The sequence below is a fragment of the Ammospiza nelsoni genome, chromosome 1, assembly GCF_027579445.1.
Source record: "Ammospiza nelsoni isolate bAmmNel1 chromosome 1, bAmmNel1.pri, whole genome shotgun sequence".
Taxonomy (NCBI): domain Eukaryota; kingdom Metazoa; phylum Chordata; class Aves; order Passeriformes; family Passerellidae; genus Ammospiza; species Ammospiza nelsoni.
This window is the reverse complement of record NC_080633.1, coordinates 131,615,568-131,640,567: the sequence shown is the minus strand read 5'-3', so window position 1 is coordinate 131,640,567 and position 25,000 is coordinate 131,615,568. Positions and strand designations below refer to the sequence as shown.

The following is a 25,000-nucleotide window of genomic DNA, read 5'->3' as shown; positions in this document are numbered from 1 at the left end:
TGACCTTCCTTATTGGAAACTGTCTGGTAAAACCTGCAAGAGGAAAGGCAGGTAAAGCAGGACATAGAGAAGAGGAGGAAGAATCAGGGACAAGAAATAAAGGATATAAGTAGAACTACCCAGTGCAATAAGTAAAGGGGATGGTTCATTAGTAATACGATGTAATAGTCTACATGAGACCTAGAAATGTGGTTTAAATGCTGGAGCTGTTTTTCTTCAGAATTGCACTTTGTAAACATAACCACACAAGCAATTTCTTTAATGAGAGAATCTTCAAAGGGCTCAAGATCCCCATGGATGCCACCATTCACATCTTGGTAGTATGCACATGCCACATGTGCAGTTCTTCCTCTTCTGTTTGATTCTGAGTTGCAGAAAAGTATCATGATGGTCTGTATCTGCCAACAAACAGCTCTTCAGCTGCTTCAGCATTTCATATTCTACTTGAAGTGAAGTCCCATGCCTTGTCAGCTGACCTTTAATCTTAGTGAAGAGATTGGTCCTTTATTTTTCTAATTTTTTAAACTTTCCATCTTACCATCTATTCTCAGTTCTTGCTTCCACTTTTTCCCTGTTTATGGAAGATTTTTTAAATTAAAATCCAGCATTCCCTGTGGTCAGAATTACTTCATGCTGCCTGTTTTCTTTGTTGCTTAGTGCTATAGGCTAATTGCACTTTTTGTTATGGGTCTCAACTATTATTAGGTAGCTGCTGTCAGAAGCCAGCTGTCCTGTTTGGAATGGACTATTTACAATATCAATTTGGAGCAAATACCCTCTAAAGTTCAAAAACAAGATTTCCAAAACATTTTCATTTGTTATGGCAGTTATAAATTTACCCGTGAGCTAAATTACAAGTTCAAAATATACATGTTTATCTATTTTCTTAAGAAGATTTTAAATTTGTATTTATTTGCAGTGGACATATTGGAATTTGGAACTAATATGTGACAATTTGTGAGAGATTTACAATAAAATAGACAAATATGATCTCAGTGTTCATAATTAGATTAAAAAGAAGACATGAAATGGGGACGTGTAATTTAAATCTTCCAAATCTTTTTGGGTTCACTAATTGGGTATGTTGCAATGTAGGAAAAAAACAGTGTTTAGAAATTTGCAGTGTTTCTTTCTTTAGTGCTTTTTATCCTAATGGGATTGATTCACTACCATCTGACAGCTGCTGCTTTTTGGGCTTCAAAACATAAGTCAAAGTCTTCAGTATAATTCCAAGGATACATATCAGTGCAGCAAAAGTCAAAGACAACTTAAATCCTTGTTGCCCAGGGTGTATGGGTGTTAAGCTGAGCTGTGTGTGAATTTTCCAGGTCAGGCTCAAGTCATGGTTACACTGTGTACCTAAGGATGGGGGAGGTGAGAATTTGCTCAGGAAGGTGTTGCTCAAGCAGGGAGTAGCAGCAGGGTGTGAGGCAGAGTCCCAGCAGAAATGAGCCATGCTGGGGCTCATTTTTAGCTGCAGAGTTGGCCAGTGCAGGAGCCCTGCCCAGCTATAGAGCTCTCCCCAGGCGTGGTCCTGCTGCAGCTCCAGCACTGCCTCATCTGGTGTCACCTCATCACAGCCTCCTGCACTGCCCAGCACAGCCCTGGCCTAGGCCGAGCAGAGGAGGAGCTCCTCACACATCCCAGTCCCTCCCTCCCCAGGCTCTGACAAAGCTCTCCCGGCCCCACAAAGCACTCAGATGCTGAAGAGCCCCAGCTGGGGGGGAGTGGTGACAGCTGGTGGCTCAGGGGTGGCTGTGTTCTCTCAGAGATGGCCTGGAGGCCACGCTCCCTGCCAGGGAGGGACACCCAGCTGCCCATGCTTGGCAGTGCCAGGAGGCCTGTCTGTCCTTCTGTGGCTGTTGATGGTTTCACCTAACTTAGGGGCTTTAAGTCTCATTGCATTTCACTTTAGTGGCTCCCTTAGAGCAATTGCACTCTTCTCAAGCGTCCCTTGGGACTCTTTATGGACACAGGGCTGTCCACTGTGGTCTGTTCCAAACTGCACAGCACTTGTGGCTTTGCTCCTCTGCCTTATGAGCAGTGAGGAAAGCAAGGTCTGCTTTAAATTAACTCTGGGACAGACACTCAGCTTCAGAAAGGGCAAGGATGAGTGGATATTCATCCACCAAATTTAGAAGATCTGCAAAAGTTTTTGGGAGTTTCTGGCTGACAGGTGCTTTACAGTTGTGATTTACTTACAGTAATAGATTTTTTTATATCTAGACAGGAGCCTTTCCAGCAGCATCTGTAATGTAAGCATGGCTGTGATAACCACACTTTTGGGAGATCATCAGTCCTGTTAAACAATTTGGGTGTCCCCTGTGAGCTATACCCAGTCTTGTTAACTCTTGAGTGGAATACACAATGTAATTGTAAAAGATAAGGTTAGAAAGAGAGGTAATTTAGTAATTAAAAAGTCCACTGAAAGAGTAGTGATCTTTCAGTTTTCTGCACTCAAGACATCAACCACTTGTTACACAGAGTAGATGTATGCTTCAATGTCTTCAGTACTGATGACTTGTAAATGAATATACCCTGAGAAAGCATGTGCTTACTGAGAAAGTGCTCATTTGAAAACAAAAAAAAAGGAAAAATTGAAAAAATAATGCTGTTCTGCCTGTACACAATCATGATGCAGCAGTATGAGGCTGACCAAGATGTAGCAAAGATGTCTGTGACCTGAAGAGGGCTGTTGCTCCATGCCTCTGAATGGAGAGGGTAATTACACCATTATTCTGCATGACTTTTGTGAGACTGCACATGATGGAACAAGACAATACCTTCGTCAATTCAATTTTCTTCCCACACAAGGGTAATCACAGTCTGTCCCTAAATATTGTTGTATCCTAGAAATATATACATTTATTCATCTATCTAGAGTGCTGAAAACATTGTGCTGCTTCATTACAGAATTTCATAAACTCATGTAAAGTTTCCTAAATAGTGTCTTGGAGAGATGGTGGCTTGGAATAAACAAGCAGTTTTTCCAAAGAAAAGCCATACCAGCTCTAACTTTGCTCAAATGATTTTGGAGCACTTCTTTGCTGAATGGGGTTATAAATTATCTCTGAGCTGTTCTGCTTCCAGTTACTCCATCTGTAATCATTCTAGTGTGGTTTCTAATGGAAATACATACACATAAACATGAAAATACTTCCTGTCCACATTGAGAGGAAGATTTCTTGGGATTTATTTGAAAGACAACATGTAATGAAATCCTTAAATAGTAATTAACTAGCATACTTTGGACAGATTTTCAAGCAAAAGCATTCAAACGAAACCATAACAGCATCTGTGTATGAAGCAAAGTCAAACATTTCTCATTTAATATTAAATAAGATTTGACTCAGATATGAAGCTTTGGTTTTTGCCCTATACCCAGGGGTCTTCTTATCTGGGAACAGGGAGGAATCAAAAGAGAAAGAGGGGAACATTTCTTAGACATTGTTATATTACTTCCTCAGAAACATTTGCTTTGACTGGACTCATTTGACCAAAACATCCATTTACATTGTAAACAAGCACATTTGAAGCAGATACTTATAAGCATTTACTTATAAGAATTGCTTCTAAGGGGCAGTTGATTTCATTGGAAGACCATCTGACTAGGTCAGATGGGTGAAAGTGGCTGCCACTTTGCTGAGCTCAAATGTAGGTCAGCTCCCTCCCCAGCACCTTTCACAAACTTGGTCTTGGAGCTCTCCCTTCAGCCTGGACCCAAAACTGCCTAGGGGGTTTCTTGGTATGAGGAAAGCAAGTGGGGGCTGCCCTGCAGGGGAGCAAGGACCCTTAGTGAGATGAAAGAGGGCAGAACCAGAGAGGACCTGACAGAGGTCCTTACAGTCATGAGTGGCAGAGAGGGTGCTCACTGACTTAGAAAGGAGCTAGGGGACACTCAGTGGAACAGCTACTGGCAGGTTTCATAGCAAAGCAAAGGCATTTCTTCATGAAACACCTAGATGAGCTTTGGGTCTGCTTACCAGGGGACACTGCAGTGCTAGACATCAACATGGACTGAAATACAGGCTAGAAAAATCAATGAAAGAAAAATTAATTTAATGACCAGTAGCCCAACAAGTCCTTGACAATCAAATTTCTGACAGTTTAGAGAATATTCTGGGCAGGTTGTAACTACATATGCTTGCACTGCTCTTTCTAAATTTCTTTCATTGTTCTGTCTTGCACTTCTGTTTCTTTATCATCCACCACTTATTACTGTATCTGGATGGACCTTCAAACTTACCCAGGAGAACTGTTCCTACAGACTTGTGCTTAACTGCAGCATTTTGAAAGCTAATCCCTACTTCTCCAGTGCTCACCTTGTATGCAACATCTGACTGCTTCTCACCACATTATTATTATTATTAGTAGTAGTAGTAGTAGTAGTAGTATTGGTATTATTATTATTCCTCTTTCTTCACTACTGGAAGAAAGCTCCCTCTTCTCCTGAAGGCTGTCAGCCTTTTCATACAGTCAGTGTAAAATGTGAATTTGTGTTAAGGGATTAAATAGAAAACTGAATTCTCAGTGGATTTAGTTTTAATACTTGTTTCTCCACTGGTGTGTGCGGTTTTAGGCACCACAATATAAGAAAGATATGACGCTATTAGGGAGTGTCCAAAGGAGGGCCACCAGCATGGTGAAGGGTCAGTGGGGAAGCTGTGTGAGGAGTGGCTGAGGTCACTTGGTCTGTTCAGCCTGGAGGAGAGGAGACTGAGGGGAGACTTCATCGTGGTTTACAGCTTGCTCACAAGGGGAAGTGTGGTGGCAGACATTCATCTCTTCTCTCTGGTGACCAGTGGGAATGGCCTGAAATTGTGTCAGGGGAAGTTTAGGCTGGATATCAGGAAAAGGTTCTTCACCCAGAGGGTGATTGGGCACTGGAACAGCTCCCCTGGGAAATGATCACAGCATCAGCCTGACAGAGCCCGGGAAGCATTTGGACAATGTTCTAAAGCGCATGCTGTGACTCTTGGGGATGGTCCTGTGCAGAGCAAGGAGTTGGGCTTCAATGATCCTTGTGGGTCCCTTCCAACTCAGGATATTCTATGATTCTGTGAACTCTTGGATACTCATTATAGAAAAAACATATTTCTTCAGATACTTTTGATAAATGCTACTTCTTTTCCCCCTACACAGAGAAATGTTGAAAACTTTTGAAGGTCAGCCTCAATAAAATCCCTATATTTAGTAGCTTCCAGTAAATCTTGTACAGGACGTAAAACAAGTGCTACATTAATAGGCTTATTTACTTTCAAATAAAATACAAAATTGATTAAATAATCAGTGATATTTACATATAGTCCAGACCTCATTGTCACACAAAGTACTAAAGGAAATAGCTACCACTTTGTGGCTCGAGTCTCCACAACAGAGCTTAAATTGAAGAGATTTGGATTTCAGAAATTTTTAAGAAAAAAAATATACCTTAATTTTACATTTTCCTTTGTAAGCTCAGACTGCTCAGAAAAAAACCACATTGTCAAACTTGACAGGCAAACATTGCAAAGGGAGAATTATCCTAAGCCTTTCCTGCCTACAGAGGGAAGCAATCAGCTGGCTATAGCTCTGTATGCACACAGACGTCTGCTGTTTTCCCCAGGTGATCTTCATAACATCTGTGTAGCCAAGAGCCTGACAGTACATTTGGGACTGTCTTGAATGGGACAGGTGGTCTTGATGGCAGCCTTCCCTCTAGAGCTGTTTGTAGGCTGGATGCTGCTTCACTGCAGCTGAACGTGCTTTAGGTTGCAGTTAATGGCTCCTCAAAGCACCACAGCTGTGGGAGGAAATTCCACTGCTCTTGGCTGGGTAAATGACAGGTCAGCAGGGAAGTAAACATGAAATTAGTAAATGTGATTGCATACCATTAAACCCTCTCCAAAGCACACAGGGGTGTCAGATTGGTGCAAGTCGGTCGTTGGTCATGGCTGGAATCACTGAGATAAAATGAACCCAAAGCAGAGGGCTGGTGCAATTAGGCTTGTGCTGCTTAAAACCTCTTCTTTCAGTTCAGTTGTCTCTGAACCTGATGCATCAGCCTTGTGCTGTATCAAGGAGAAAACATACCCTGTATTAGGAAAGGCATGTGGTGACTATTTCAGCACTGCATTCAGCACTGGCATATTCTGGCACATTCTTCCCATCTGTCTAACACTATTCACCCTGTGGTTAAGCTCTCCCTCCTCTTTTAAATAAACAGAGAATACAGCCTGAGCCCGCTGACACTTGGTATTTGACCTGGGACTCCTTTTGCCCTCCCTTCTTTTCCTCCCCACACACTTACATTGGCCCTCCCTAAGAATTTAGGTGTCTAAAATGTAAAGGTCACTTTTGCAGAAAAATTATGTGCAGCACATAGAAAGCTGTTGTTAAGAGCTTGGGATAAACATTTTCAGGCATAGGCTGAAATTTCTGCAAATACATATTTAGTTTGTAAATATTTCCACAGTTTAGCACCTGTGTCATACAGTCATATCCAAGTGTCATCCAAGGGAATTTTGACTCTGTCTTGATGTTTCCAACATCTTCTAAGATGTAACAAATAATACACCTGTTTTACAAATGTGAAATCCTTCTAAGGCAAAGTTAAATGATTTGTCAGAGATTCAAACAATAGCAACAGGACCAGGACAAGACCAGGAGGAAATTGCAGTAGAAATGACCCTAATTCCACACAATTATTTATTGTCATCTGTCACTGTCATCTGTGTGATGCAACCTAAAGTCCTTCAGCATAAAGCAAAGGTGTTTTTACGGAAAAGCTAAAGTTTGAGAAAACATCGTGAATGCTCACTCTAACCATCAGTTCTTATCCTTGACCTTTTTAATCTATAGCCTTTTTTGGCATTTAAGAAGGTGTTGGATAAAAGTATAATAGAGCTCTGTGTGTTTCTAACAAGACATCAACAAGGCTTTTTGTCATGGGAACTCCCAAACGTCTCATACAGCAGCCAAACAGAATGCTGTTCAAACTCAAAGCTTCTTTGCAGCAACAGTACCCTTCCATCCAGTGGAGAATGCAAATGGCTGCTGGAAAAAGCAATCCAAAACTCTCTGGATACACATAAAGATTTCTGTTGAGTTCAGTGATGTTTGAGTGAGAATGCAGAAATAATAAATTGATCTTATAAATAATCAATTGATCTTTTTTATTGCAGAAATTATCAATTGATCTACTTTATTTTACTCATACAGAACTGAGCACATTTTCTCCTTTAGAAAGAGGAGATCTAAGAGTTTGAGTTCTAACAAGAATCACTGCAGCAATATGAGAAAACTTATACATGTGCTGAAGAAAGAAAATTTTCTCCTGAAAGTTCAAGTAAATGTGAAATCAGCAGCAAAGATAAGGAGTGATTATTGAAATAATGCAATATGCCCCCCAAAGCAGGCAAACAAAGAAAGAAACAAACAAAACACTGTTGGGACAAGATTAGCTACAAACTTTTTGAGTATACAAGTATTTACCTGTGTTTCTTCTCAGATATATTTCTAAGCAATGCCTTAAAAAACTTATTCTCCAAAACCAGATTAACCAGGATGTAAAAAATATGAAATGACATATGCTTATATTAACTGAATATGTTATAGCCATTGGCAAACTTGTTTGGTAATTATTTCTTTCAGAGAAGGTCATTCTGTATCATGTGCTTTATAATAGAGATGCTTATGTAATACAATTAACCAAACCACTCAGATGACACAAGCTAAGTCAGGAACAGGATTTCTTATGGGTCAGTTATGGATTACTTCTGCATATTATACAAGACTGCTTATCACAAAATGCTTAAATGCTATTGGGAACAAAACCCAGTACTTAGCATTCCCTGTCCCACTTGAGCATAGGGCTACGTAGCCCCAGTTTCCCTCCCCAGCTGAAAACCTTATATCTGGAGCATTCATATGGCAGATTGGAGCTGTGGGTTTGAACCCTCTTGGTTTGAGACCCCTAGAGCTCTGATTTCAGAGTCTCTCTGTGATGCTTTTACACCAGACTATTGTACAAACAGTGAGTAATGTTGCATCTGGCTGCATTTTAAAGGATGGTGTTAAAATGGTACTTGCTTCTTAAACAAAATTAATGCAGTTATAGGGCTTGTGAAATAAGCTAGGAGATTCTGTCCTTTAGATTTTAGGCATGCTATAAGACTGAACTCTGCAACTATTTAATTTTCCAAACTTTCTTGCTGGTCTACTGAAAAAAGCCAGAATGTCTTCACATAGGGATCACTGAGTACCAAAAAAATGAGCGTCCTTCATAATTTTTATAGCGACTTGTGGATGACAGTCTCAAACACTCTGCAAACATGATTCCCACAGCACTCAGGCAAATATATATTTTTCTCAATTCACAACAAAGAAATGTAAAAACATAATGCCTGTGAAACAAAATGTGTCAGCTGTCTGAGTGGAGATTCAGCCTTGGGTACTATATACCTAAAATATGCACATATTTTTTGTACTTTGTCAATCAATTTAGACTGTATCCATTCCAATCAGATTCACAGATAAGGCTGAATAGTGAGTTTCTATTTTTCCAGTTTCCAAATTCACCCTTTGGCTCAGTGACTGGCTTCCATTTTCTGTCTCTGGAGAGCATAATGTACTGCCTGAATATCTATGCTGATTTATATTCACAGCACTTGTCTGCTTCCATTAGCCATCATATAAGGTTTTCAGTTAGGTTTGAAGGATCATTATGGATGGATGGATGGATGATTAAGAGCAGATAGTGGAGAGGAAAGACATAACCACCTGTGGATCCAGTGACAAGATCTGACAATTGTAATTTCAATGTCTGTGGTCAAAGTAATGGTTACAGTTGTGTTCCATTGAGGGTGGGGACCCACAAACCAAAAAGTTTGTCAGGTTGTGTACCTGCAAGTTAGCAGAGGAGCACCCAGATCCCTTCCAGGGAGGAGTTTTTTTTGTATCTGATGCAACACTATGGAGCACGCAGAGTTTTCTGATGGAGAGTTCCAAAAAGAGTCAGGGGGTGTTTGGGGTCCTTGGTGGTCCGCAGTCCTCTCTAGGAATATAACCACTGTTTGACCCTGTTTCTGCGCTTGTGTGTTGTGTGGTGACCACAGAACAGGAGAATTGGCTCCAGAATGGGACTGCCCTACCTTTGTATGTCCCACCTTTCCAGGAATGTTCTGTTCCAACTTGCCCACTTGAGTGGCCATTAGTGTTTGAGGCATAGCAATGCATTATCTCCTTGCTGTCTGTCACAGCACGTGTCACAGCTGAGACAGCCATGATACACACAGTGTCACCATACAACTTCAGAAGGCTTTAAGCATTCCCCACACAGAGTAACACCATACCACTTCAGAAAGCTGCAAGCAGCTGCCCTTCTTGTTCTTTAGCTCAGCCTTTTACATTCTTCATCTTACATGCATTACCCCTGTGTGCCCTCTGTTCCCTTTGGTGATTGTTCAGTGCACCTGGCACTCCATGGCTCATTGCTTTCAATGCTGCTCACCTGCTTTTCACAGCTGTGCCCATTAGAGATGAGGCTCTGCCACAGCCCCACTCCCAATTACCACAGACTGTGTACCTACAGCTGCCCAGACTTCTACAGGCATTCCTATCTCCTCTCACCTCTTGTTGAATTGTTGGTAAGTGAGAAAGTGTCTTCTGAGGGCCCTTAGGGCCATTGATCCATATGAGATTTGGGTCTGCAGAATGAAGGAGTGCTTACTCCCAAGATGTAAAAGCCTCACCAGGAGGCTTTTCTCCTACCAGACAGATTTTGTTTCATAAAAGAGCGAAGGTAATGGAGAAGTTCACTCATATCATTAATTCTCCAGGGCAGGAGACCTACTGGAAGTGACAGTAACCTCAATGCTGAAGTAATAATATTGATGTAAACACAGTAGCCTTAGGACACATGGATTTAAAAGATGATCAGAGCACAGGAAGAGGTTCATCCATTGTTTATCAGCTCATCTTTATCAGCTGCAAGATGGACAGCTCTTTGGATGACAGGGCCTGCTGTCACTTCTTGTCACACCTGATGAAACAGACTCTGAACCTGAAAGAAATGGATCACAGGTTGGGGGTTAGCATTACAAAAGTGCAGTAAGACAGCTAAATCTTCACAAGGGGAACTTCATTCATTTTCAGAGTAATCTCTAGGTCAGATTTAATGACTAATTATATTGTGTCGTAATAAACTAATGAACATGTTTCAGGGTATTTGAGAAACTTTTTTTAGTAACATGAGGATTTTACTAGAAATTCTGTTATTAAACTAGGGATCAGTGCTAGGAAGGGGATTTAATCTGTAGTGCTTTTCACAGTTAACATGCTTCAGCATTATGATTTACTGAGGTTACATTGCAAAATAAGTTTATGATTTTTATCATAATATATATTTGAAATTCTAAATCTTGTTCTAATTTCACTAGATAAATAGTCATAAGATGCTTGCAGCCTTTAAGGGTGACATTATTTATTAAATGCTTTTCAACTATGAGGGTTTTTAGATCATGTAGTGCATAAAATACTGCATTTGCAAGCTCAAACATACGGTATTAATGAAGAGAAACAGCTCTTGCAATTTCCTTTTCTAAGTAATGAAGCTTTCCTGATTAAGGGCTGAAGATGCCAAGGTAGCCATTCTGTAATCTTAACAACATGCACAGATGTACTTGAACACATGGTCATCAATGCATGTTTGTAAACTCACATGAGTATAATGTGAATCACACTTGGAACTACCCCACAAAATCCTGTTCCAAAGTCTATTTAAATCTACAGAACAATTCCTACTGATTTTGTATGTTGTGGTTGAGGTCCAAAAGGAATGATTATGGATGTTTCTTTGCAGAAGGCAGGTTATCAACTTATATAAGAATTGGTGAAATCCTCTCATGGCAGAAGTCCCTACGGATATTCCCTATGTACATTTAGACAATCAGCTTTACATGCTCTTTAATTGACCAAGAAGCAATGCTGATAAATCTGGAAATTCCATTATGAATAATTTATCATCAGCTGCATAAAGTATCTCAGACAGTATACTTCAGTGATATTCTTACTTGTTATTGAGATATTTTAGGAAATGTACACTCATTCTTCATTCAGACATTTATTTTATCCTCACTCCCTGCTGGGGTTCACAGACCAACTCCTCCTTTGTCTTTTCACATGCAAGCTAACTAATGTCAGTGCAGGTGCCATTAAAAATCGCTTGTTTAGGCATGCTTTCCTAAACAAGTAGGAGTCTTGGTTCAAATCTCTCCTCTGCCCTGTGTGGCCTGAACTTGCATCTCCCATGTCCTAGAAAGCTGCCTGGACTGCAGTGGATGGGGTTGATATATGACTAAACCTGTCCTAATTTCCTAATTGCTGTCAGATGTTTGAAGGATTCACTGAAATGCTTCTGGGAGTATAGATCTTCTTTCTCATGGCTGAGTACTCCAGAAGTATAAATCTGGAGATTTATTTAGACATTGAGTAATTTGTTCTCCATTTACTTTCTTTTTCACCACTCCAAAATAATGATTAGCTATTCCAGGGAGGGCTCAGAAGGAGAGGTTTACAGGACTTTTCTCACTCTGGCAGTTTGAGCACTCATCCAGGAGATAAGGTTTAGCACTCTTGACAGAGGAGAGCTGCAGAAGAAGCAGCCACTGTCACTGCCATGCCAGATTGAGCAAATTCAGGTACCTGCAGTGAATTGATGACATCAAGCTTTTACTGAGGTTACTATGAAATGAGAAGAAATCTGTTTTCTTTCATAATGGAAACAGATTATGAATATACATATTGAAAAGGAGGAACTTCATGCTAATATTTCTTTTCCTAACTGTTCTGCTCCTGTTTAATAATTTAATCTTTTTTTTTTTTGTTTGTTTGAAGTTTTGTCTTGAGGTTTTTTTTTTGTTGGTTTGTTTGGGGTTTTTTGTTGTTTTGGGGTTTGATTGGTTAGTTGTGGACAAGGACTTAGGGGTTTTCTTTTCTGTTGATTTTCTCATCTGACTTATTTTTTAAAAATAAAAACTTTTTTCCTTTCCTGCAGGTCCTGTTACCACCATATGATGATCCTGTGAATGGAGCTGCTAAAGATCCACCACCACCTTATGTGTCAGCATGAGTGAGAGTGCTGTGTCCCTAGGGAGGATAGCTTTACTTTACAGACATTGAAGCAATAGTTTGATAATTTCACTTCCAGGATATAACCTCTGTGGGTTACACTTCGCTGTTTTGCTGACATATTGAAACATAAATTGTATGACTCATATTCTGTAGATAGTTTTAATAATTTGCTGCAACTACAGTAGTTTCAGAAACTAGTGAACTGTTTTCAGAATAATTCTGGGTAGCACTAGGGTTACAGTAGTCACTGAATAGCTTTTTCCACCATGTCTGACATACAGTGCTAGTAGAACTTTGCATTCTCAATCAGGTTCAGAGTGTAACAATTTTTTAATTTGTAAAACTTCCAAAACATTGCAAATATGTTTCTCAGATGCCCACATTCAACTTCAGAATACAGACCAAGTCAAAAAAAGTGACATTCCAATTCATTCCTCTTCTGCAAGTATTTTTGAAGTTACTATGCTATGAATGATGATGATGATTGCAAGAAGAATAATTAGTCTTATGCACTATTCTCATCAACCTGGCTAATGGGAAACATATTTAATTGGGAAGTATGGGAAATGAGAATAGACAAAACACTCTATGTGTAATAAGCCAGAACCTGTGGTCTACACAGACTTACTTCATCCCAGCCTGAAACCATTCTAATCCTCAAAAAAAAAAAAAAGATTAGCAAATTCTGATTACTTTCTTTACCCGCCTACACACCTTCTTCCTCTCCACTAACTTCACAAATAGTATTTTGAGGTCACAAAATCCCTGCTTTAAAGTCCCATGATTAGGTGACAAAGCTGTGTCTTTCACACTCAACATGCAAATGTTTTCCCATTGGAATGTGCCTGTAAATATTGCAGTGTTCTGCTGAGTGTTAACTAAATTATGCAGATTCTAAGATACATGTTCCCAGCCTGTGGGGAACTTAAGCATGTAATTCCTTGAGCATCAGCAGATATGTTTTGTCTGTTTCTCATATACATCAATGTGAAAGTATAGATTCCTTTTATGACTGAACTGGTTGTACTGAGAATCTTTCTCATGGGACTCATCCACCCTTGAATGTTTGTGTGAGGTATTTATTTCTTCTCTAGAGAAGTGCCTCCTGCACATCCAACTTTTTGTTTTGATTAAGTTTCTACTTTTAATTGAAAAGAAACATGAAAAGGGAATATAATGTGTGTCTCTACCTCTCCTTGTTTCCCTCTGCATTGTCTCCTCTGCATTTGGGGTGATTGTACAGGCTGAGGCTCAGCTGGTGCCACTGCACAGCACCCAGGGGAAGGGCAGTGCAGAGCTGAGTCACAGTTTGGAGGAGCACCAGAAGACACCAAGGTGCCATCTCTCCTGTGGCTGGGCTGGCATGGGAGTCCACACTCTGCTCTCCTCACCCTTAGTGCATTGACTCCATTCTGCTCACTGAAGAAATGTGGAACTTTTTCTGACTTTTTCTGGAAAAGAGCTTTCCAGGGGAACACAGGACCAACAAATCCTTTTCACAGAGATTGCAACTGTGAGCTGTTCTTGCAGAAGCCAGGGAAGGAAAGGACAGATGCTTTCTGCCTGTCCTTCCCACACCCCTGGCAAAGGCAGGTCCCCATCTGCTTGTTGAAATTTTAGTTCATAGTTTATCCACCATGGTTTATCTAAGCAATGAATTTGAATGAACCAATCCTGAAAACCATCCACTGATCTTTGTCACAGTCCTATTTTTTTCCTTTCTGAATAATGCCATCTACTCTCATTACAGGTGTCTTTGGGAATTTATCTGAATTTGGGTGTTGTGCTGGCTGGCTGGGCTTCTGAGCTTCATTTTCTTTCATTCTTGGCAGATTTGTGAAGGATGTTATGCAGTCATCTGTTTGAGATAAGCTGGTTGTAAATACATTGCATCTGTGTATACAAACTTCTCTACAATAAAAAGGATTGTTTCCTCAAGACTATGGAAATAATTTTTTATTGTCTTCCAAGCACAAACATACATAAATTCCTGTCCAATCAGTCTGTCACTGTAGAATTTTCTCTATAGAGGACTAAAATATAGTCCACTCACCAGTCAATTTGTCATCTTTCCCATCATACTGTATAGTCGAGTAAAGGACAGTAAATTCTATAATTTATTGCACAGTAGACCAAAAGATAATTCAAGGTTTTAGTTCATTGTCCAAAACCACAGGCATTTTTTTTTCAGGTCTGATGAAGTGTGGAATACAGAACAGGGCTAAAATGAGCTACTCTGAAAGCTGGGACTTTTTCTCCACAGCATAATAGGGATAATGTGCTAATTCACATGAAATTTCTTAAGACTTTAAGTTGTCTCACTAAGGAATCAAGACTTCTTCACACACCCCATGCATGCATAAATGTGAGTACAGTGTGTCCTGCCAGAACTCCCCTTGGATTTAGTCCAGTTTGAGTGAAAGAGGGCAGGAAAGTTGTGGTATCAAATCCATGACATTCTTGCACACAGAATAAACAGCTGGGTAGGAGGTAACAGATAATGTAATATAAGTTTAGTTCTGGTGACATATCAGAGAATCCCCATGACACATGGGTTCCACTCCTCCCAAACAAAAATGGGATTCTGTGGGTTACATGAAGAGACATAAACTCCAGCTGAAGGGTTTTTATCCTCAGATGCTGAATTCATTCTCCATTTCCATGTATAATTCTGGGGAATTTACACCACAGCTTTTCTGTAATTAATTTTTTAATAGTCATCTGCAACACAGCCTATTAAAAAGTTGGCTTCTTAAGGTTCTGTGTTTTGGGAGCTGCTTACTCCTAAGAGTTTTTTCCAATATTCCTTGCATTTTTTCCTTTCTCACAGATACTAGAGCATCTGTTTACTCAAATGGTCTCCTGGTTTTGTATCTGAAACTCTAATATAGCTGCTTTTTATTAATAATTTTTAGCAACTTAGCAGTGGAAAGAAAATACTTTGAGGAAATGAAACATGAAACATCATAAATATAAGGCCAAAACCAGCAAACAGGAATCTAAACTTTGATAGTACCAGAAATATAAGTAGATCTTTTGCTGAAATATCTTCTGGGGTTTTGGTTGGTTGTTTTTGTTTTGTTTGTTTAGGGTTTATTTTTGTTTGTTTGTTTTCTTTTGTTTTCTTTTTTTTTTAATGTGTGCTACAAGACATTGCAGGCTTCACAAATCCTACACATGCTAAGGCACAAATCCAACTTTTCTCATATGTGCCTGATGCTTTTATTCCTGATTCAGCAATGCGGCAATGCAGCTTTCCTTTATTCTACATTCCATGCTTTATACTGGAAAAAGCAACAAGGAATTTGTAGTGGTGACCCAACAGTGTGGCACTCATGCTTGTAAGTACATGAAGTTTTCTAAAACAATTGCTAATGACTATCATTTTAGGTGTTAGTCTGTCTGTACTCTTTGGGAAAACCTCTGGTTGGTAAAAACAATCCAGTCTTGATATGTTAGTAAAGGCCACATCAAATCAATACACAGCCAGATAAAATCTTGGCAAGGAAGCAGAGCAAATGATAACCACTTCCAAGCAAATTCCAAATTCTTTCAAATTAGCGCATTCCTCACCACTACCCTGTTGGCTGGGGATACCATGGACAGTTTAAAAATTGTTGCTAATAACAAGTCTGTGCACACTTGGAATGTGCAAAATGGAAGACTTAGCTACTGCTAAGGGCAGAAAAGGAATATAAAAGGAGCAGGAGCAGAAACAGAACATGGGAGGGCAACATTCATGTACATCTCTCAACAGCACAGAAACAAGGTTCACTGCTGCAATATTGGTTGACTTATGTGCCCTTTCTTTCTCATCTGCTGCGGTCATGAGGAAATATAATTGCTCATGTAACCTCTTATATTAGCTGTTAGACAAGCTCTGTTTCAGAATTCTATCACTGAAGGGGATGATACATTTGTCTTACTTGTTTTAATGCAAGGAAGTCTACAGATTATTATTTCTAAACCAAAAGGAGGATTGGTTTAATGCCTGCCAAACTGTCTAGTCAGACAGACAACTCTAAACTGCTCCTCTGGAGGCAAGTTTTATCCTTAGAGACTTCTTAGATGTTCTCTCCATAGAAGCTGCTCTCCTTAGATGCTGCTTCTCTGGAGCCAGGTTATATCTTTCCCATTTACCCATCTCTATTAGCTGTAGAAACTGCAGTCAAATATCACAAAAAAAGCATGTCTTGCAAATTCACTATGGAGATATTTCAACACTATCTCCGTTTCCAGCTCTGAGAAATCCAAAACAGCAGCTATAGCTATCTAAAGGGAGGCTTGGCTCTGATAAATCAGGATTAGTGACTTTGGTATTTGTAAATGATGTCTCCACGCCCATGGGTTTGACCTGGAATCATTCTGCACTGTGGCCAGTTTTTCAGCTGAATAGCTCAGCAGGGTGTGGAATACAGATCTGTGACCTTCTGCCTGCAGCCTGTGTTCACCTCCAGCAGAAGAGGATACTCTAGCATTGGGAGTGAAAGCCTCATTGTCAGCCAGCCAGCAGATACAAAGCTATTTCAAAGCAAAGAGGCAGTTCTACAGCTATACCCTGGACAATGAGCTACAACAGTAGTTCATTTTAGAGAAGAACCTTGGTGAAATTTAATGCAGTGAATTATTTTCTTTTTCTTCAGAGGAATTAACTCTATCATAGCTGCAATCAGGACACAGATTATTCAAACATTTCAGACAGGAGAGTTTTCAGGAAATAATGAAATGTTTTCATTTGTAGCCAGAGCTGGACTTAACTAATTAGTCTGAGTGGAGGACACAGGGTCACTTGGAAAGCTGAATAAACAACAAGGGGATGAATCAGGCCTGCAGCATGGCTGGCTACTTGGCTTACATGAGAAGTTTTGCTAGACAAAAGAGCTGTGAAGCTGCTCTAAGGGAGGGAGCTGCAGCACTGCAGAGGCTCTGCAAGCATTCCAGAAGACTTCTGTTTGCTCTTTGAGGTCGACATGACCAGCAATAGCAGGGATGAGCCACATAAAGCTTTTTAGCCCAGAATCCCTGAGCTCTATCACAATACCTATGTGCATCCTAACTCTATAGATGTAACAGGCTTCTGTTTCATGTAAACTTTCCCATAGTATGTAAATGCTTCTGGTTTTGAAAGGGTTGGGGTTTTTTCAGATCCTTTTTTATTTTTTCATGTAATATTGCATCTGTTTCCCTCTCCAAAACTCCCCATTTCATGACCCTTCATGACAGTACAAGCAAGCATGAAATTGGAGGTCCAACATGGGTAAACTTTTAGCATCAAATCTTCTGATCCCATTCAAGGCCAGGATGGGCAAGGTGCTCTTCAAATTTCAGATACCATTCTTATAAGATGAGATATGTTCTACTTTATGGATGGAAGATATTACAGCCTTCATTCTGTGCTAGAGGCAAGCACAAAACAGGCACCCTCTCTCTTATAGAGGGAGAAAAGGTGTCTGGATAGGCAAGTGCTTTTATAGTTTTATTTTGTGTATCACCAGTACACCAGTTTAAGATCAACAGATGAAAAATAAATCAATGGGACACTCCAGGAGATTGATACTATTTATATGAATGTGGCAATATCATTCTTGGCAATATCAGATACACTCACCTGGGACAGAAAGAACAATGAAAGTAAAAGAACAAAGGCAAGAGCTGGCAATTAGTTAAAATATTTATCTTTTGGGAATTTATAAAATCTTCTGCCCATTAAATCATTAGAAAAATTGGATTACTTTTTTTTCTTTCATTGCATTAGAACAGAGGATAAAATTAGCTTTGTCAGTTGGACAGAACAGCTCAAATTTCCTGCTATTGTGGGATCCTGCTGATTTGCTTCTCATCAAAAAAACAGCTAAAGAAGTTCAAAAGGCTCTTAAAAACAGACTATTTGATTCACTAATTTGGGGTGGTTTTTTCTTTAAAAAATTGACTTTGCTTATTTTTAAATACAAATCTTGTCCTTTTAAATCCATAGATATTAATCACAGTATCTGTGGCCTTATGTTCATCTAGAACTGACTGGTTTCTGTTTCAATGTATATTTTCTTTGTGTTTTTTTATCTTGTGAATTGTCAGCAAAAAAAAAAGCCCAAAGCACTACATAATATATTGTTACCTTTTGGTTACTTATTCCTCTCTGCAATTCAAATTTTCAGCCTGGCTAAAAAGTCCTGACATAGTAATTTGGGCAAATAAGTTTCAAATAAAGGTAATGTATCATTGCACTCAACAGACACTGTGTGAGCACTCCAGGGGTCTAGGAAAGTAGCCCTGGTTAAAAAGGGAAGCTCAGAAAAACTCCACTGTCAACTGCTGCACTCCTATTAGCACCAAGCAACAGAACATGCATGGTTCCAGAACTGCCACTGTGCAGGTGTAGGGCAGCAACATTTAGGTGTGAGCTGCCTTATCTGTGGCTCTTGTACAAGAGGCTGCACCAGCAGCACAGTCCCAGCTGAGCCCAGACCAGTTCATTTTACACACCCAGCCTGAGGAGGAGCTAAAAAAAGGAGTGTCTAAGAAAAAAGGGAGGTGGATGTTTGAGAAAACAAACAAACATCTACCAAACAGCTTTGTCTCAGGGGTTCTGAGACCAGATAGAGTCACAAGCTGGGAAAGTTTTAGGATGTGATCTCTGGTTGTATTCATGCTGTCTACATGCACCCAACACAGAATGTCTTGCCTGTCCATGAGCTAGGTCCATACTTAGCTCACATTCCTTCTGCTTGTTCCTTTTTCAGTTATAAATCACCTCTGTGGCAATGCTTTTCTGAAATGCAGGCAGATTAGATCTACATTTCCTTTGCCTCAAAAAAAACCCACAACAGGTTGGATGAGCACGTGCTAATGTTGAGAAATTAGTTCTGTATTTAACCTGTTCATGTTTTGAAACATCTGTAATTTTTTCCTTTGAATTTTGTTCTGAAGTGTTTAGTATTATTTGGATTAGAATGGAAGTTGAGATGGCATTTGTACAAACCATTATGGTCTGAGGTATTTATTGCTCTTAAATTTGATATACCTGTGCTGGGATGGAAATTGTCTCCTCCCCTTGATGTGAATGTGTCTTAAGGTTCATGTCTCTCTTGTTTGTAGTTGCTGCAGCTCTCATTCATTATCCTGCCTTTGTCTGTGTTGACTGTAATAAAATATTTATAGATAGCAAAGTCTTTAGAATTGCATAGACAAACAGAAGCAAGACAGATTTCTCAAAGACCTAGATAAAATTTTTGTTAGTTTCTATTGCAAACAGGAAAAATTGAGATCTTAGTAAAAAGTAGTTTGAAATAAATAAATTAAAATTATTTTTAGTGCAATAAAAAGTCTATGGCTTTTGCCAGTTGAGGAATTCAGCTTCTTATTTATTGACATGCAAAGTTTGAAATGCTTATCAACAAGATCATAATGTTGTTGTACTATTAACTGTCTTTATTAGTCTACAGAGAGATCAAACCATAGTTTTTAAATAATTTAAAACATTTGTATCTGACAGCCTTATGATTGGAAATGTAGAATGTATGTGTAATACTAGGTCATTTGTTTTATAAACCACACTGTACTGCAATTAATCAAGAAGACTTTGCAATGCCTATGCAAATTCAAGTTTATCAGTGGAAGCATCAGTCTTAATTGTTTAGTTAGAGGAGACACCCTTTCCTGGGTCCAGTGCTGCTGAAATCAAACTGTCTCAGCTGACTCCTGAAGTGCCAGATCAGCAGGTGTTTGGTATCTTAAAATAAAGAATGCAAGTTCCTGCTAGTTACAGTGAGTTTTCTTGAATTCCTACAACATCTTGAAAGCAAAACTTTATCAATCTTTTCTTTCTCTACTATTCTTCCTAAATAAAGACAAGACTTTCTTCTTTTCTCTTTTTCCCTTCCCTTCCCAACTTTTCTTTTCCCTAGACGTTTACTGTGGTTCAAACTGCTGTCATGTAAAGCAGGTACATTACAGATGGTCAGTAACACTCTGACCAACCATTACTGGTTATTTGTCAATTACCATATGATTCTCCATTTTTTATCACTTAAAAATCACTTAAAAGATAAGGATTTAGAGTTCAAGGCTAAATTTAATCTGTTTTCCTGAAGAGGTAGATAATTTTCTCTATCTCATCATCCATTTGAGAACATCGTCCTTTTGCTACATCCACAGGTTCTGCTTTGGATGTGCACTCCACTTTTTTCTTTGCTGTTTTAAGCATCTCCTCCTATAGCTAGCCACCTGCTTGACACTTACATGATTCTAATTTGTACACATACATTATACCACCTCTAAAGGGAAATGAAGAGACAGATATTTTGCAAACCTATACTGCTTTCTTACTTGACTCTTCTGCCTTGAGCTAACATTTTCTATAATTCCAGGAACATGCTGCTGGTTAAAAACAAATTTGGTAAAGACTCAAACACAGATGTAATGAAAAGTGTTTATTTCTCAATTGTGGTAAAAAGGACTATCCTGAGTGTTATTGATAGATCAATGATACATAAATTACACAGTTATGTTCATAATTCATGGTTTGTAAACTTCATTATATACACATAAAAGCAGGGGAACTGAAACAGATCAAAGGGTATGAATGTGTAAAGAGCTTGCACATCTCTCCCACAATTCTGTGGTCATCTTGCTGTGGTTTATTTCTAGATGATTGAGGATTAGAATCTTGATAAGATGTACTTGAATCTAAGAATCATTTCACATTCTTAAAGTAAATGAAAAAGGCAAGTAACTCCCTGGTGTGCATGGCTGGACATACAGGCTCAGGCTCCTTTTGCCTTGCTGTCTCTGTCCCTCTGCAGACTTCCATCTTTCTGAGTGCCATGGATAGCAGCTGAGGTCAGCCACAGGGGCTCAGAGAATGGGCACAAGGCAAAATTTTGATTGTTGAGGCCCACATATTGCAATTAACTAAGTTCTTCCTACTGAAATTCTCTTGGAAATTCCATTTGACTCTTCAAAATGTTTTGGAACAAGAAAATCAGAACTCTTGCAGATGGTAACTGAAAAGCAAGTATTTCTTATGCATAGGTTACCTATTTTCTTAATTTTCTTCAGAACTATGTGGCAGCTTATGATTACCATCCAGGCTGGATAATGTTTACTTTTAAAAAAATTTTATATATGATCAAAGAGGCAGGACTCAATGAAGTTACATACTGTTGGTAAAGTATATACTGAATTCATCCACAGACAGCACTCACATACTTTATCTAGCTGAAAAATTATCCTGGAATTGCTACTCTGCCAAGTATATTCACAGGTTTTACTTCTGCTGTAACTTTGAACGTGTGAGCAGGAAAACTGCATTTTCACCATTTCCCTTGGCAATTTAAGCCATGTCATGCTTAAATGCAACTCTCCTTCAGAATGCAAGACAAGGTTTTCTTACTCAATTCTGGGACAAAATTGACATCACACACACAAGAAGCCCAACTTAGATCTTACAACATGATCCAGAAAGCATGCAAACTGCTAGCTCTAAATCAGTCCTTGCACAATAAAGAATATTCTAAATGTAATAATGTCTTTGGATTATTATGTGTGTCTGGATCTTAAATGAAATAACAAGGTTCTTCATGAATCTTATGTAATGTCTGTGTGGTGCTCAAATAAGCACCCAAATATCATCTGAACTGCAACTCTGGCAGAATTTAGGCAGTATGGCTCTTGACCTAATGGTGTTCATACAAAGAATACAGAAAGAAAATTATATCAACATTTAAAATATGTTTCAGATGCTCAACAGCCAAAGGGTAACCAGTCCATTCAGATTCCTGGGGGCTTTTGTGGCAACATTTGCAGCAGAAATACCTGCCTGATCTGTCATTGCTGTGGCTCCTGGCTTGAGATTTCCTCTGATTTCCTCTTTAGTGATGATATTACTACTCTAAAAAGGAAAGAGACTTTCTTGTAGCACATATCAACAGGAGTGTGGTACTTAAACTCATAAGTACATCTTTAAAAGAAAAAGTTAAAAGAATGCTGCCTGACTCTGCATATCTCAGATGAAATATGTTCTGTTAAAAGGCCATTGTGATAATTTACTAATATATATTATATATGTATTATATACATCATAGGTATTCATATACACAGTAGATGTGTACATACATATGCATATATACAAAAGCTTTGGTGTTGATTTAACGTTGTGTACTGGAAGCATCTTTTCTTTTGGCTATGGTACAGTTGTGATGCTGAGCCACAGTTAAGTCTGACTCATGGAACACCTTGAGGAGATAACAGGAGGCACCAAACCCTGCACTGAATTTAGATTTAAAAGAGATTACTCACAATCTTCAAATTAAGTATATGTTCAGAGGTTTTGGTGGTTTTTTTTTTTTAAATCAAAACCTTAAAAAAAATTGGCTCCTGAAAGTTTGGTTCTGCGATGCCTAGGTTTGTGGAAATCGCCCCAGAAACTTGGTTCTTCATGAAGTTCATAAAGAAATGTAAATGTTAATCCCTTTGTTGCCAATCCTATTCTCACATCCAAAGACAAGGAGTCTGGGTTTTGCTGCCAGGGCTGTGCAGAGGACCTTGGGAGCCACGGAAGATTGGCAGGTCTGTTCAGCTCTCTGTGAGACCTTGTGCTGGTCACCCTGTGCTCACTCTCAGGCACTCTTCCAGGACAGGTGCTCCAAGCCTCTGTGCAAACAGCAGTTAGCAGCAGCCAAGTCACACCTGCATCTCAGACTGTCCAGCAAAAAAAACTGGGAGCCAGCTTTGCTTTTTGTGAGGGGTAGATTTCTGCTGGTTTGTGCTGGCTGTGATGTAAGAGCACACAGGGGAACTCGGGCAGCCAAACAGCTGCAGGGAGCTTGTGCATGAGCTGGGCACCAGACTGCTCAACCTTGTACAAACTGATGTCTTTCTCCATACCAGATCCCTCTGGGCCAAGGCAGGAGGTGAATGCCCAGCTCCACAGCTGGAGAAAACGTGGTCTGCAACGCAGAGCTGCAGGCACCAAGGGAGCAGTGAAACTGAGCAAGTTGAAGGTTGGGCAACCATTAAAAATGCTCTCTACATATCCCTTTTGGAATTAAAATACAAGATCTTTTTCGAGTCTTCAGTATACAAAAAGATAAAGAATTACCCCAAACTGGTTATTTTCTGCATTAATTTATGGATTGCCTCACAACAGCAGTTCTTTATTAGTCAAAAAATTGCAAAGGAGAAAAAAAAAATTCCCTTACAAAATGTTATAGAATATGAAGGACGGAGATGTAGATAAACCAGTCTGTTTCTGATTTTTCTGTCTGCAGGTTTGTATCATTAAGTGCTATTACATTTCTGTCGGCTTCACTGAAGACACCTTTTATTGAAGTTTTGTCCTTTATATACTTACTTATATGGTGTCCTTAAGTCACCTCCTAAATCTGAGTTTGCATTTCCTGAGCTTTTCACTGGATGGCATATTTTCCAGTTCTCTAATGGTTCTTTCAGTTCTTTGCTATCCCACTCCAAGATTTTTTAAACATTATGCTTGAATTCAGAGCTTTAAGGTGTAGCCAAAATAGAATATGTTCTCTGCTGTGGATAAAGAATTTAAAGCACTATGGAGTAAAAAATTTATCCTTGCAGAGTTTGTATTGAAACATACTCACTTAATGAGTATTCTTTGCTCACATACAGCTGAGATTTATCATCTGTTTTGCAATGTATTTCATATGTGCAAAGCTGTTGCTGCAGCATTATAGCTCCCTAGTCAAAATATTGTGTTATGTGGGTGCCTAAGAAATGTCCAAGTGTATAATGTTTACACTCAACCCCATATTGATCCTTTCATAGCCCATTAAAAAGAAAGAATAAAGGGATATTTTGACAAAATCTGTTTCCTTAAGCAGTCCTATGTTTTATTACCAGTTTTTTGAATAATGACATATTCTATAACATTTTTTTTGAATGATAGTACTATGGAAAAATTTAGGTAGGAGAAAAAAAATACCCAAGGATGGTGTCCAGCATTTCTAAGTTACAGCCTCATATGGTGAATCTTCTGTTTTACCTGTAGTCAAGAAACTTTACCTTAGGAACTCTCCAAAATATGATTGTTTTTAGTACAATCAGTGGTGGTGGTGGCATTTGCCAATACTTTGTCTCTGCAGTAATCACTGTGTTTTAAAAGACTGAAGAGGAAGAAAACTTGAAAAAGAAGTTGTAGCGAAAGGATTAATGATTAAAGGCTTCTTGAAAGTACTAGTAGATAGTAGTAGATACTATATTGTTGGTATAGAATAGCTTAATTTAATGTGTACCTGGTAATGCTGGGGAAAAATATCAACTCTCCCTGCCCCTAAATATCTGGAAAATCCATTTAAATGTAAGATGATATTTCACAGGAAAATGCATAAAAGCAAAGCTGCAGTAATAAAAAAGGTATGAGATGCTACAGAAGATCTGTAGTAATCTTGGTATGGTTTGTAGCTAACTTAAACCTGGTTAGGTAGTGAAAAGATACTTCTAATACTGCCACTGAATCCAACACAAAGGAAAAGTTTCACTCACAGTCAGATAAATAAAATATTTTCTTCAAAAGACAGAAAAATCAATCATCTGCTTTGATATCTACAATAAGTACAATTAGGAATGCTAGTTGGAAGCAAAAAAAAAATTAAAGAACTAGAAGAGAGATGAAATAGCATAGTATAAAATCACAGAATTACTGAATCATCAAGGTTGGAAGAGACCCTCAAGATCATGTATTAGAGAGAATTAATCCACTGGCAAACAGGTGCAGCTGCATATCTAAACCGGACACAAAGGTGACCATCAGCCATCAGTGGTGCTGTGGCCCCTGAAAATGATAAAGAAATCCTTGACCACATCAGGAGAAGTGGAGAGGGCTTGCGTGGTGCATCGTGTTTAGTTTTGCCAAACGCCCTCT

At 39.1% G+C, this 25,000-nt stretch overlaps 1 protein-coding gene across 1 annotated transcript in view; it reads left to right on the top strand.

Moving 5' to 3' along the window:
• The window catches only part of LAPTM4B (lysosomal protein transmembrane 4 beta), a 58,846-nt gene extending 44,783 nt beyond the window's left edge, over nucleotides 1-14,063 (top strand). Inside the window, exon 7 of the mRNA XM_059485670.1 lies at nucleotides 12,035-14,063. Within this exon, the coding sequence (XP_059341653.1) occupies nucleotides 12,035-12,109 (75 nt within the window). The 3' untranslated portion in view covers nucleotides 12,110-14,063. The remainder of the gene's footprint in view (nucleotides 1-12,034) is intronic.
• The last annotated feature ends 10,937 nt before the right edge of the window (nucleotides 14,064-25,000 follow it).